Raw genomic sequence first — 14,987 nt, 5'->3', positions numbered from 1 at the left:
GATTGATGCCCTTTGAATCCCTTTGGCTTGAAATGGAAAGTAAAGTCTAAAGAAAGAATCAGCATTTTTAGATTTTGTCATTTTTCTTCTTTTCTCCATGCAAACCTTTTCTATCCTTTCTTTGACCCTAATCCACCTTGGTTGCAATTGAATTCAGAATCGTCCTTTTTTCTCACCAATTTCCAGCTAATTGAATAATTTTTGCTTCCAGTTGATACAATTTAACGATATCAGTTCATTTCCTAGAAAAAAGTTCATTTTTTGTTTCTTTCATTCAGAAAGCAAAAAGAAAGAAAACTAGACTCATGATTGAATCGATTGAAGCTGTCTGATACTTTTAATTCACTTGTCAACCTTGATTCGCATGAAAGGCAAAAACAAATTATTGTCTCTATTTTTACCATCATTTCTGCCGTTTAACCGATTTTTTATATTGCTTTTAATTGTCTCTATTGGTTATTCAGGATGTTACTGTCATTATTTTGACACTTATTAAGCTCCATAAATGAATCACAATCTTTGTCTTCTCGTCCTTTATGTCATTTAACTTCAGTAAACAGTTGTCATGTTAACATAGAAATGTTCATTTTTGCAAATGTAAAATTGTAAAATTGTAACTGCAACAATTAAATGTTGATACAAATTTACAAGAACAATTCAAATCTATAATAAGATTCAGATTATTTGAAAATGCAAACTCCAAATGAGAAGCGATTAAAATTGAAAGAAACTTTTCATTTCTATTAGCGATTCAAAAACTTTAGCTTTACAGTTCTTTAAGTCCACAAACTTATGCACGAAATGGATTAAAATGAATATTCATTCGAAACTAACCACACATTTCGATTGATCGAGAAACGATACGAAATGTGCAAATGATCGACAAGTAATGACTTACTGGAGTTCTTACTATGATGTCAAAACTCATATTTTGTCGAGCAGTCACTTCGACAATTATGACTTCAACTTGAACGAGAAAATAAAGAGATTTAAATAAATTCATATTCTTATAAAGTTGCATCGAATTACTGTCCCAGGAAAACCGACCAGCATCGAGATGGTCAGAATCGTTGGTTCCAACAGAGTTTATTAATTTTTCATGTTCTATGAGATATTGAATTCTCTTTCATGTTTGAACTTCCACTATTCTTCATTTCATATTCATCTTACTTTTCATCGAATCAATCCAAGTTATGTTATTCAAATGACTATTTAATAAAATTTTTCTCATGAAATGATAATTGGTAGATTGATATGAATTAATTAAATGTTTATTCAAGATTAATACTCATTCCAATAACAATTATTAGCAATAAAAGTTTTACTTTGTGAGATTATATCACAATGCAAAATGAAATTCATTGTTTTAAAAACTAATTCAAGTTTTGGTAATGAAAGAAAATTGAGATTTCATTATTTCTAAATTATTCCCTTTTTGCAATTTAAATGATTCCAGGTTTGTAGTAATTTTATACGAAACATTCAAACCATTCATGGTTTCGTATATCATGAGTCTGGATCAGCTTTGAATGACTTTTTCAATTAAATTGGATCCCAATGAAACGAAAGAAATTCAATATCCATTTCAATTTTCACTCAGTGTCCACACACTAATGAAATCAATGAGATTCCTTTATTGTTCATATTCTTTGTTGATTAATGTTTCAATGTTGACCCATTTGATTGTTGCTTGTTCAACTAAAGGAAATGCTTTTTTGTTTTCTGTTTTATTGCAAATGTTTATTGTTCAATCATTGAATTAACATTTTCAATAATAATGTCAAAAATACAAGTCGATCACCTTTCCTTTGTTTGTTTGTCAACCAGCGAATCCATTTAATCTATCAAATTGAATGGGAACATCACAAAACTCCCAGTCAATGGAGTTGATATTATCACAGTTGTCTTGGAGTTTTTCCCTTTCGTTTACTTTGGCTATTTTTAAACATTTTGCGTCTTTTTAGTTTCGATGTTATCATCATTTTGTGCTCTTTGCGAAAAGCCAAACTGTTAATCAAATAGGCAACTTTAGCCTTTCATCGCTTTTGTCAACATTTGTGACTGTTAATCAATCTAATTTATTGTCAAGATTAAAAGTAGTAAATAATTTCATTCATTCACAAGTCAATTATTAAAATGGTTCAACTCTTTTTTAGCTGAAAATTACTTCCATTATCATATTTATACGAACCCAATCAATTTGAGTAAATCATATTAATCTATGAATTTATTCATTCTATTGATTTTCTGTTTATTCAACTTGCAGATGCAATTGTTTTCCTATCTGGTTATCATGTAAATCACGTCAATAATGAATGAAATGGAATCAAGTTCATTCTGTGTTAATTCACTGACAATGTAAATAGCAACAAAAGCTGAGGGTTAAATAGCAGGGTAACAAGGAATCATGTTGATTGTTAATCTGATGAGTAAAGTTGAATTTTCAATTCTTGGTAGAGCAACGATGATCCATGAAGTTTCATGTTGATAAAACAAACGATAAACTTGACTCTGAATGATGGAAGATGGATTGACCAGAAAAGATTTGAAGAAAAGCAAACAATTCTGACCTTTACTTACAACATTTCCAGTAACTCTACATTTATCGTCTCATTTCATCTTCTCTTATTTACTTTTTCGTTCTCGTTCCAATCGTTTATTAGCACCTTAATTGATTAGTAACTTTCATCGAGTTTTTTAACTTAGCGAAGCAGTTCATTCAGTAAATGTTAAAACTTGTGATTCGTTGAATCAGTTTCAACCGTTGCTATTTTATTGTCCATTTTGTACTTTTGCTTATCCTTTAAGCGATTAAAAATCACTTCCAATAGTTGAATCGTTTTGTTTTTGATGAAAATGAATATTGATATTGACATTTAGTGGGGATAATAAATATGAATAGAGACAAAGAAACTGTTCATAAATGTTCAATATGCTGTTGCATTTGAGGGCATAAAAAACTATCGCTTTTATATCTTTCTATTCACTCCTAATGGGAAAATAAGTCTCAAAAGTAGCAAAATATAAACCATGAAACTTGAAAATCCTTTGCAACTATTTTCGCTTTTATAAAGTTTTCCTTATTGCTTCGACTACTATTCATGTTTCTTCAAACCCAACCACTGATATTACTCTATACAGGAAAACATATCAAGTTTACACCTTTTAAAATTTCGACTTTTCGCAATTCTCCAAATTCGTCTCAAAATTACATTAAATAATAATGGAAGTCCTGCAATACAATGTAATGAAATATTAGCTAATGGAATAGATTGTTATGAAAACCTTTCAATGGACAAACGCAGTACTTCTAATGTCTCCTAATTAAACGATCAAGTTACATCTTCTAATGCATAAACACTTTGCGACATAATATAATGCAATTTGCGTATTCTTTACTGCAAACATCATTCGATTAACTTTAGTTTAATCCAAACTAAACGCGTTTGCTTCAACGAAATTATCGAAATGCTCATCATCCTTCGTTGCAGCGAAACAGTTATTAATGTTATTAAACCGAAGCATCGATAAACATAAGCAATAAACCTGAATATTCGATAAACCTTTGATATTAGTTTAGCTAATGAAAAGACTCGTATTGCAACGAATCAATTGACTCATTAATGGCTTCAAGACTATTTCGTAGACGAACCTTACTAATGAATAAAGTAAATTTTAACGCAAAAGTCAGTTGCAATAATTTGCAGATTTATAATGATGCAGAAATGGCAGAAAGAAGTTGATATTGAAACTTAAATGAGAAAAAAGTTGAGAAGCAATTGGCTGTTTAACCATTTTTATACTTATTTCGTAGCTTATAAAGCATCCTTTGTAAACCATTGATAATATCGTTCATGAACTTCTCAACAAATAGAAGCTAAAGACCAATTTTCGATAATAGTTATAATAAATAGAAACAACGTGATGTGAAATATTCTAGTCGATAATGAACCTAGAATCAATTGTCTTTTTCAGTCAACTTTACCCGATTGAATAGTATTGAATGGTTAACTTTAAATATTAATTTAAACGAAAAGATTGAGCGAATCGACAAGAAACGTTTGAAACAGTAATTCGATTAGAAAAAAAGTAATTACCTTCATTTTCCTTCTTCAATTAACCCACAGGTTAGGATGAATTTTTCAACGTAATGACAATTAAATGAGTAAATCAGTTTCATTAAAAGTGTAAATAATTGTTATTCCATTTTTTCCATTATATTAATACATTTGAGTTGATGGAAAACAATTAATAATTTATTATCCAGTAATCTTTTGTCTTGTACGATATTTAAACAGCAATGTGTGTTTAACCATTTCATTCCCTGGTAAGACTGCATATTACGAACCCCGTTTGATTTTGATGAAACTTGGTGTACATACTTATTTTGTCGTGAGATTTCGATTTATGAAGTCTCTACTTGCGGAAATGCTTACTTCCGGAGATACCGGAAGTGGCTCATATCTCAGGACTGGGTATAGTTGGCCTGACATAGATCATATATTTGAATAGTTCACGTAGAGTTCTACACACATGTAAAATTTCATGAAAATCGACGCATGCGCAGAAAAAAAATTGCAAAAAAACGGCCAAAAATAAGGCATTTTGGCAGATCTTTCTCTCTGAGCACTTATTAGTTAACCTCAACTATATCAATAGCATATCATTCGATAGTACACATCATGTTGTATGTAAATGTGACTTTTGCGGGATATCTGATCATGAATATTGCCAACAGCTAAGTTAGAATTAGGAAATTAGGTTTTATACCCCTTAAAAATTGTAAAAATTTGAAATTTTCCATAGACTTGCATGTTAAAATTCATGATATGCTAGAGATGGCCCGGCTAATGTAGAGTAAGGGATATTAGGTTAATTCAGGGTAGTTAAGTTAGGGCAGGTAAGAGTAGGATAGGTTAGAGTAGCGTAGGTTAGAGTAGGGTAGGTAAGAGTAGAGTAGGTTAGAGTAGAGTAGGTATCATACGGTAAGGCATAGTATGCAATGGTAAGCTTGAGTACAGTAAGGCAGGATACGTTGGTTAGGTAGGTAAGCGCATGACGAGGCTGGACATCGTAAGGTATGGTAGGTTGATGTACTTAGTGCTTAGGTAGTAGTGCTTGGTATGGTGAGGTATCACAGTAAATAAGTAGGGTGTGGTAATGTTAATATGTTAGATGGACTAACACGAGTGGGGGCTACTTGCGAGGCTGCGAAGCAGCCGAGCGGGTTTGGGAAAGCCCCACCCCCACCCCCTGACCTAGGATACATCGGCGCCGATGTATCCTAGGTCAGGGGGTGGGGGTGGGGCTTTCCCAAACCCTACTGGCCTGCTACATAGCTGCAAACCCAGTTTGCTTGTATAGTAGTACAGCATGGATTCTATTCGTTGTGTCTGTAATCGCAGCACTTTTATGGCGTGCTGCGTGTCTCTACGTGAGAATCGATGTTCAATCTACATTTTTTTGCCTTTTTTCTAGGTTTTCCATTTCTTGCAATACGAATCAGCCAAATTCCTTGCGTGGCGAGAACCAAAACTGATGTTTTGACAATGCAAGCATGCAAATCAATTTTTTGCAATCACATTCTCCATTTTTATGGTTGAGTTTGACTCTATATCCCTCATTCTGACCATTTTTGCTTAAAATGCCTTATTTTTGGCCGTTTTTTTCAATTTTTTTTCTGCGCATGCGTCGATTTTCATGAAATTTTACATGTGTGTAGAACTCTACGTGAACTATTCAAATATATGATCTATGTCAGGCCAACTATACCCAGTCCTGAGATATGAGCCACTTCCGGTATCTCCGGAAGTAAGCATTTCCGCAAGTAGAGACTTCATGTATCGAAATCTCACGACAAAATAAGTATGTACACCAAGTTTCATCAAAATCAAACGGGGTTCGTAATATGCAGAATAGCCCATTCCCTTTTGTATCAATTCATTTAACCCTTTCCCATGTTTACATGTTTCATTATGTTCTCTTTGCTTTTTTACTCTCATCATTCCCTTTATCCTTCTCATACCTTTTCTTATTCAACCAACAAAATGCTTTTATTTTACCAACATTACCTTATAAGCAAACTAATTAACCTGATTTATTGGCAACTGAAACTTTCCCAGTTTGACTTGTTTACTCGAACGTAATTCCACACAGAATTTCAATGGAAAAAAGTTTTCATGCAAAAAACTTCTATTCGCAATTGATAAACGAAGAAAACATTTCTTGAACTGGTTGCAAACATTCGCTACGAACGAACATTGCAATGAAACTAAATCAATTGAAATTCAATAACTTATTTCGTTTGGAGAATTATTCTTTTGAGAATTTGTTTGTTCTTTAATTTCATATTTATGTGTGTTCGATCCAGAATTGCAGATGTTGAGACGGTAAAACTTTGTTCTAATAATACTTCTCTTAATGATTCTCTGTTTTAAGATGGAAATTGTTTTAAATTGTTTTTTCTTCGTTCGTAATTTATCGTTTCAATCAAGCTTAACGTTGCTTTTATTTGAATTTCTTCTAGCATTCAACTCTGCATTCAATTAAGAAAATCAGTTTTCATTTTACTCTGGCTTATCATTGCATTAATTAATGCAAGCTTTCCCTTTTTCAATTGCAATCAGTTTCAATGAAGTTTACTTTAAATGTTTGCAACTGTTTAATGATCAATTTAATCAACTTTGAGTAAATCTCATTTACTTTTTGTTGCCGTTCGAGTTTAATTTGAAGCAAGCATTTTGTTGATTCAACAGGTATTCCTTCTTGACTGAGAGTTGAACCTTCAACAATAAACTAGACCCTTTTCTAGTTGATCGAGATTAATAGACATAGTTAATCAAATGGTCAACACAAATGTTCATTGTAATTCATTTAATAGTTTTTCTCTTGTTTCCCTTGTTTCCCTTTGCATCTCATGTAACCAACTACAACAATTAGAGCTCCATTAGCGTCTCTCCCATCATTGTGTTTGGCTTCATAACATTCAATTATGCATTACATTGAAAAGGATTATCTGAAAGCAATTAGACGAGCTAATGATATTAATATTAATGATGGAAATGAACAAAAATCTGATTGAATTGTAATTAATTTGCATTATAAATAAATGTAAAATTGAACACTTAATGCATTCATCATAACTCATCTTCGATTTACACTTTAAACAAATGTTCAACTTTCACAATCTAAACAGTGAATTGCAAAGTAATTCAACTTTTAATGCATTAGCAATTGTCTTTCCATTTCGATTCAAACTCTTTTCACCTAACGAAACAAGAATGAATTGAATGGAATATTGAAATATGCAAAACTGACCAACAGAAAAAATCTTACAAACCTTGCAATACAATTCCACTTTATGCTAAAAGGCTAACAAATGACTTCAATCATTTCGATGTAAATTGTGCAAAGAATGATTTTTAATTAATTTTTCTTTGCATTTTGTGAATAATATTGCGAAATGACAATTTGTTGAATAGCAAATGAACGGGTCAACAGAGGATTTGATGGATTTTGCATTTACCTTTATTCCATTTATTATATTTCGACTTGCATGTATCTGAGTTTATCTGTGCTCTTTTCAAGTTACAATTATTTTTCAACTATACCTTAAGGTACAAGTTTTAATATTTGCATTACTCTAGCATTCAATAATCCTATGAAATATTTTGCTAACACACGTTTCTATCTTTCCGTTTGAATGAGCTTTTTTGCATAGAATTAACTGAATAATTTAATCATGAGAAGTGTTTCATTTCTCATGATTGACTTTTGAATAACTTTGAATAATATAATTTATAAACAATATTGGTGCTTTTTAATGCTGCAACTAAATAACAGTTCAATGAGCCTGAAAGAAACTAATAAAATGAAAACAAAATTAATATTGAAATATTAATTGGATTGCAAAGTTCGACGTTTATGGATTTATCTCTTTGTATATTTACTTCCGATTCTTTTCAATGTATCATTTTATGATGGAATAATCTATTAGCTCTAAATTTTCTGCATATATTCAAATTTCTGAATGAAACTCTCAAGTAAAATAATAAATGGATTTACAATGGATCATCTTTCGTTAATTAACTTGGCATTAATGCAACGTTTCAACTTTAATCGTTTTTAATTATTCTTTACTCTTCTTTTGTTGATTCAATTTTGCATTATTATAAATTAATAGTCAATTAGCTTAATTCCTTACGAACATTCAATTCTTCTGTCCCTGATTCTATTAGTTATTACTATTTCGATCCAATCTTGCAGGGATTATCGTTAATAATTAATGTGACTTATTAAGTTTAGTTGAGTCAATGATTTTGCACGATAACTTTAAACTATGCAGATCTTTTCATTTCCATTTTGCTATAAACCATTGCAATGCTGTACACATTTCAAATAGCTTCACGAATGGCGTTTATTTCTCCCTTTCTTTTTCTCAACTTTCCAAACTTTTCATTCCAACGAAACCAAAATTAATAACTTTATTGCTCGAGTTTTCACGCTTCAAAGTTTACAAGTGTTTGAGCGATACCTGCCACCAAAAATCAACCATCTTACGAGTCTTACCATTGTTAGATCTTAAAATAAACTTGGTTTTAGAAGAGAAATCTGCAAATTCTGCTTGAAAACGTTCTCAAAACTTTCAATTCAAGTCATAAATTGTCATTCCCATCAATAAAGATTCCTTCTGTATACCATAAATTCTCTTTTCGTTTCATTCTTGACTCTAGTCATATGCTACTAAAACATGAAATGTTCACAGATCAATAAAATTACTGTGACTTGAGTTATGCAAAAACGATCCAAAGCTTTCAATGATTGTTATTGTTTTGAATCGTTAATACTTTCAAAACCACAATCGAGCAAAAATTGCATTAATCGAAAAGCGATTTCACATAATATAAAATGGTTTTTAGACTTAACCTTTGACTGCTTAGAGTACTCATTGAATCCATATGGCAAGACAAATCGCCACTTTGAATGCATAATTTTCCAAGCGAATGATTAATTCAAAGTTTTCGCACTTAACTTCTATCTTGCAAACAACTTCTCAAGTCGCTTCCAACTTTTAACTCATATCAGTCGTTTATCGAGTTCGATATACAATTAAAATAAAACAGTAATTTTATTTCTAGAACAGCAAATAAGCCGGTTAATAATAAAGTCATTACAAGATTTTGCCTTGTCAGATATTGGATAGAATCAATAGAATCGAGTTTGTCATTTCTAGGTCAACAGTTTCATGGATAGCCAAACCTAATCCACACATTGAAACATTCGACCTGGTAAAAGGATAGTTGAAAGAGGTTGAACTGAATAAAATTACTTCGCTTTCAATGAATGAAGTAATTGGAAAAGTCAAAATTTCTAGTTAATTGGAATCGTGAAAATTACCGAAAGTGAAAAAAACGCATTACTACAGAAGAAGAAGAAAAAAAAACTTGTTCATTGTTAATGAAATGATTAAATCTCAACTCTTTGAAACCATTATTTTTTCACGTTTCGCTCAAATCATACATCTCTGTTAATATGATAATCATTTTGAAATTGAATATTTCATCAAATTCCCAAGTGAAAATTGAGTAAAGTCTGCAGTGAATTATCTTCAATTTACATTTCATTAAAGAATGAAAATAATCTAACTATTGAAACTCTCTTTTCATGGTAACTTTAATAGGCATTCTTGAAATGCAATTCAATGAAATTCAATGATAATGAATCTTTTGCTCTACATTTACCATCATTTTCGAGCTTCAAAATTTTGAATATAAATCAATTATTATTGATAATCGGTAACGAAATAATGAAAATTAAGTTTTCCAAATAAAAATTCTCTCAACATGGCGACTTTTGGAATCATCTTTAGAACATTTAACAAGTTTGTATTTCTTTTTCCCTGAAAAAAGTCAATTTTCCTGGAAACATTTTTCTCCTCATTAAAGATTTAAATATTTCAATCAAATTGTTGGTTAACTTGAGCCAATGTTTCATCCTTTTTTTTATTCATACTTCAACTTGTTTGACAATTTAAATTCATTCAGATGGAAACTGAATAATGCTTGGATTCATTGAAGAAAAGGTTGATATTATCTTGAGATTTAATTAAGAGATTTCACTGTTACTTGGAGTGGATGACAATCTTTGTCATTGATGATTCTCATCATTTTTTTTCATCTTTTTTTCTTCGTTCTTCTTCGTCTCTTGTCTAGGAACATGTTTTGTTTCATTATTTTTTCATCAATTTTCATCCCTTTTTTATGCTCATCGCCATCATTATAGATTATTATGATCATGATTGAAGTCACCTAATCAACTCAATAGCTACACAAAAGGGATTGATTGAACAGGGAATTGAGCTTCCATTGGTCTGAATAAGAAGATGCCTTTTCTCTTCAACGTGAATTGAAGCTCAATGCTAATTGATGATATTTATTTGCTTTCATCTCTTTACCTTAATAGGCTAATATTTTACAGGTAATGATCCAACATGTCCTTTGAATAGATGATGAGAGGAGTTTCCAAATGAAAAATCATCTTTATTGTCACATTGAGCCGCAATTATTATAATCGCAAAGTTTCATCTTCTTTTCTTTTCGTTTTTTGTTCTTCAAGTTGCAAAGTTTGTCAAACTAATAGACTCGATTCAGGGTTAATTGGAAGAGTTGCAAGAGTCCCAGAATATCAGAGAATTTTTGGATTTTTTTCCTTCTTTTTTCTGCTTCTCGGACGATATATTTTTGCAAGCATTGTCATTTGTCGATTCAGCTAAACAGTAAATCGCTTCAATTCTGACTATTCTGTTTGATTTAAGTTGATCAATTTTGTATCAACGATTTTGCCTTTATATTTATTATTAATTTCAACTTGATTCAAGCGATAAAAAAAGTTTGTCAAAGAAAACAAAAATTGCTTGTCAATGTCTGTTAAACGAATGTAAAGCTATCTGATTATCTCTTGTTTGAACAGAAAAAAGGTGAATAAATGACATTATAGATCAGTTTCATTCTTTTTTTTCTAGCTCATTTAAGCTCACTGGAAATCATTGAATTGAATCAAAGTAATCTCTTCTCATCATCATCAAAATAATAACAAAATGTATATTCATTTGCTATTTTGTATAACTTTTCCCTCCCAGTGAAGCTCATCTTATAACATTAAATATATGAGAAATGAATGAAATCCATTCAATGTTATCAACGAAACGAGCAAGTCGATCAACTTTACAAGTCAAAATCAACTGTAGCCAGTCAATTCGAAGTATCGAAACTCTTACAAAATAATTACAATTAATGTCTTAATGAACGAAAATTGTTAGTAAAACTGATTTTATTTAAAACTTTCAATTAATACAATTTCGAGGCAATTTACATTTTATGAGAAACAGCGAAATTCCAACATGAAAAGTAACTTTAATCAGTTTAGATAAACTTTGTTTGCTCAGTAAAAGATATAAAATGAAAATGAAATGAAAGACCAATAATCTTGATAGACATTGGATTCAGTATATTCAGCTTGTTCAACATTTTGTTGCCTTTGCCGGTTTAACGGATATTAGTCTATCATGGAGTATTAATAGAACAGATCGCTCGCTTGTTTTTTTCTAATAATAGTTTTATTCATTTTCTTTTGATTATCAAACAATATTTATCCAAGTTTCAGTCTGTAAAAGGTGGTTGAACGTATTCAGTGTCCTTCTTGGTGAGAGAATGCTTTGCGAATTTGAAATGAACTTTTGGTGAATAAAGTGCAAGGTAAATGGAGAGTAATTTCAAGCCATTTAAAGATGGTTAAAGAGAAGAGAGAAGAAGGTTGGAGTAAAGATGAAGAGCAAGAATGAATTGTAGATGAATGATCAATTCAGGGCAGATGGAAATATTCATGGAACCATAAAAATCTGTGGAATAGAGAATGTTATTCTCAGTTGAAGAACTGTTTCACTCTTGAATCTTTTTCTTCTTCTCTAGTTTCTTGTAAGTTCATGTCTGGGAATTGATAACTGGGAGTGTTTATGCACTAGTTTTTTTTGCCTCTTACAGTTAGCATCAGGTTGAAATGTGTTGGTATAAAAATTGGTAAACCAAAAATACTTTTCCTATCTAATTCATGTTCCCATGTTTCATGGGCAACCTTCATGTCTATACACATAAACATCTTGATGGTGTATACTTGAATAATATTTGACTCGTTTTTCTGTTCTCTTTCACTTTCATGGAAAACAATTTCAAGTTCATTTTAATAATTTAGCTGAGATAGTTAAATGACTTTCTTTTTTTTATAATCACGCACAAGATGATGAGGTTACAGTCAACTTGGATGATGCTTCAATTTGGGAAGGCAAATGAAGTAAAGGCAAGATTATGCTGAAATTGCGCTGAATCAACTCATGATGATAACAATGGGAATGGGAATCAAGTTGAGAAAAAAAAGCATCAAACCAATAAAGTGAATCACTTCTATTTGATTTTACCATTAAGATTGACTTTATGATGTTGATACAGATAGTTGACAATATTAGATTCAAGATTCAGCTCAACATTTGGCACAATACGATTCTGAGGTTCTAATCAAATGAATATCTTATCCTGAATAATATTATCAGTTTTGTGTTTATTTGCATTTACCATTTGCATAGAAGAAGAAGAAGAAGAAAGAAGAATAAAAAAAAGTAAAAATCAAACTCATTCCATGTTAACCTTTTTTTGCTCTCTTACAACCACTTAATTATGTATTAACTCTATCTAAATATTCATTTGTTTGATTCGCATTTGGATGAAACAGAAAAAGGCTTTTATATCAATCAAAAGAATCATTTCTTTTTTCCTTTCGTTTTAATAAACTTTTTCGAGTTCTCATCACACTAATGATCACACTAATTACGAGTGCGGCTGATGTTGTCATGAATGAACGCAAAATTCCTTATAAAATGCATTTTCGCTTCTTTGTGTTCTTAAATTTTTCTATTCTACTTTCGCTATCTTGACCCTTTATTTCACTTCAAGCTAAATTTATTAGATTATTGCAAGCTAATTCCTCGATGATGAATTATCGCGAAAGTATTTTTATTGAGTCGATATTATCAGTCCATAGAAACCAAAGGTTTCTGTTTTCTTAAAGACTCATCATGTTAATGTCCTTTCTGGTTACTTTAGCCTATCCCTAACCGTATGAAAATATTGGTCAATGACGAAAGAAGTCACGCGATATGTCAAAAGTGTCTGGTTTGTCAAAGAATGACACAGTTAAGGGTGATTCATCATGCATTTGTTTCGCTGGTCAGCATATTAAGGGTTCAGTCGATTGGAACTTTGTTGTTGGAGTTTTGATGGAATTTGCAACAACTTAAACGATCGACTGAGAACAATTGATCCATTTGTATTAATATATTTAAAGTGTTTTTCTTGCTTGTGTGGTTTAGTGGTGAAGTGAGAATAGATTTTGAATGAAATAATGAAGAATTTATTCTAAAAAAATTGAATTCTCTGTAAATTTTGTCCATTTCTGACCAATGATGGAAATTCTTAAACTCGATTCATCGTTTCTCTCTCGAACGTGATGTTTTGAAGCCCATATTCTTTGTTTTTCCCGTTGTGTTTGATCATGAAGTTGTCGGGAGCTTGGATTCTCATAAGTTCTGATTATTCCTCCCGGATTTAGTTTAATTTTAGCTTTCATGTGATCAATATCTTTGAAGAATCTATTCTGTTTTATCAGACTTTCAACAAAAAAACTGATGAATTCATTTTATGCACTGAATGTATTGTCTTTAATTGTGTTTCTGTTTTTTCATCCCTTTTCAGGTTTAATGCCTTACAACTTTATCTGTGTTCAAACGGGTTGCTTGCTCTCAACATTGAAATCCATGGATGATGTATTCACTTGGAGCACCTTATTGACTCTGATGGGAATCGCTTTTGTGGCCCTTATTCCTGGTCTGTTGAGTAGAAAGTTGTCTAAATCAAAGTCTCGAGAAACTTTGAACTCAACGATTTCAAGCTAAACAGTAAATAATCACACTTATGGAGTACAAAACTGTTTAATCCTCAAACTTTTATACATTTGATTCCATATCGTTTAGTCAACACCAAAGAATAAATTAGCACCAATAAATTGTAAAATTTGAGTTTTCTTTTTGTACTAACAAGAAAGAATGTCAAAAGTTTCTTCTTGTAAATGCTTCTTGCTTTTGTACTTATTTCTTTTCGTCTCGAGCTGGCCTGAATTGGAATTTAACTGTGAAGAAGGGTTCATTTTAGTCGATAAAACTTTTATCTCTAAACTCTTCTTAACTCTTTTGTACAGTTATTTGCTTACAAATGCATTTGCAAAATTCTGGTTCCAAAGGGCTTTGAATGTACAGCTGAACTGTCTGTGAGATAATAAAAATTCATTCATGGTAAATGCTGTTGTATTAAAATGTCTGTTCAGTTGTGAGTTATAAATGTCAGAATTGAGTAAACAATTGATGACCAATAGACAAGATAACCATTTTTTATTACCAATTCATTCAAATTTCATCAGCTCGTGTTGAATCTGTCAATAAAAATATCGTTAAACTGATAAAGTGTTTCTTTTTATGGTTATTGATACAAGGATTATATCTAAATGAGTAAATATCGAGAAGAGTAAAGTTGACCTTTTAAAGGTGGTCACAGGAAATTTTCATTTTTCGAGTGTAGTCTATCACCTGAGTTCGTAACATCAACTTTTCTCTATAACACCAGACGATTTCAGTTTTTTTACCAATACAAAGTGCAGTCAATTAGAAACCGCAAACCGAAAGCGTCATTTGAATATATGGGTTCACTTAGGAACTAGAGCTTATTGGACTAAACCAGGCCATTTGGAAGCCAGGAAAACAACTAACTAACGAATCTAATACATGTCGTTTACCTCCCTTGCAAAAGACCAAGCAAAGGTCTAAAAATCGAATGACCTATTATGATCCTTGAACTCGAAATTTAATGTTGAGAAACAGCAGATTCCAT

The 14,987-nt window shown here is 31.2% G+C and overlaps 1 protein-coding gene across 1 annotated transcript in view; it reads left to right on the top strand.

Moving 5' to 3' along the window:
* LOC107365463 (transmembrane protein 41A-A) overlaps nucleotides 1–14,400 on the top strand; it is a 32,515-nt gene extending 18,115 nt beyond the window's left edge. The window contains exon 4 of the mRNA XM_015932972.3: nucleotides 13,800–14,400. Coding sequence (XP_015788458.1) covers nucleotides 13,800–13,999 — 200 coding nt within the window. The 3' untranslated portion in view covers nucleotides 14,000–14,400. The remainder of the gene's footprint in view (nucleotides 1–13,799) is intronic.
* Nucleotides 14,401–14,987: the final 587 nt, after the last annotated feature.

This window comes from Tetranychus urticae, chromosome 1 (assembly GCF_039701765.1).
Source record: "Tetranychus urticae isolate SD_2017Ah chromosome 1, NJAU_TeUrti_SD_1.0, whole genome shotgun sequence".
NCBI lineage: Eukaryota > Metazoa > Arthropoda > Arachnida > Trombidiformes > Tetranychidae > Tetranychus > Tetranychus urticae.
The sequence above is the reverse complement of the archived record's forward strand: the minus strand, read 5'-3'. Positions and strand labels throughout refer to the sequence as shown.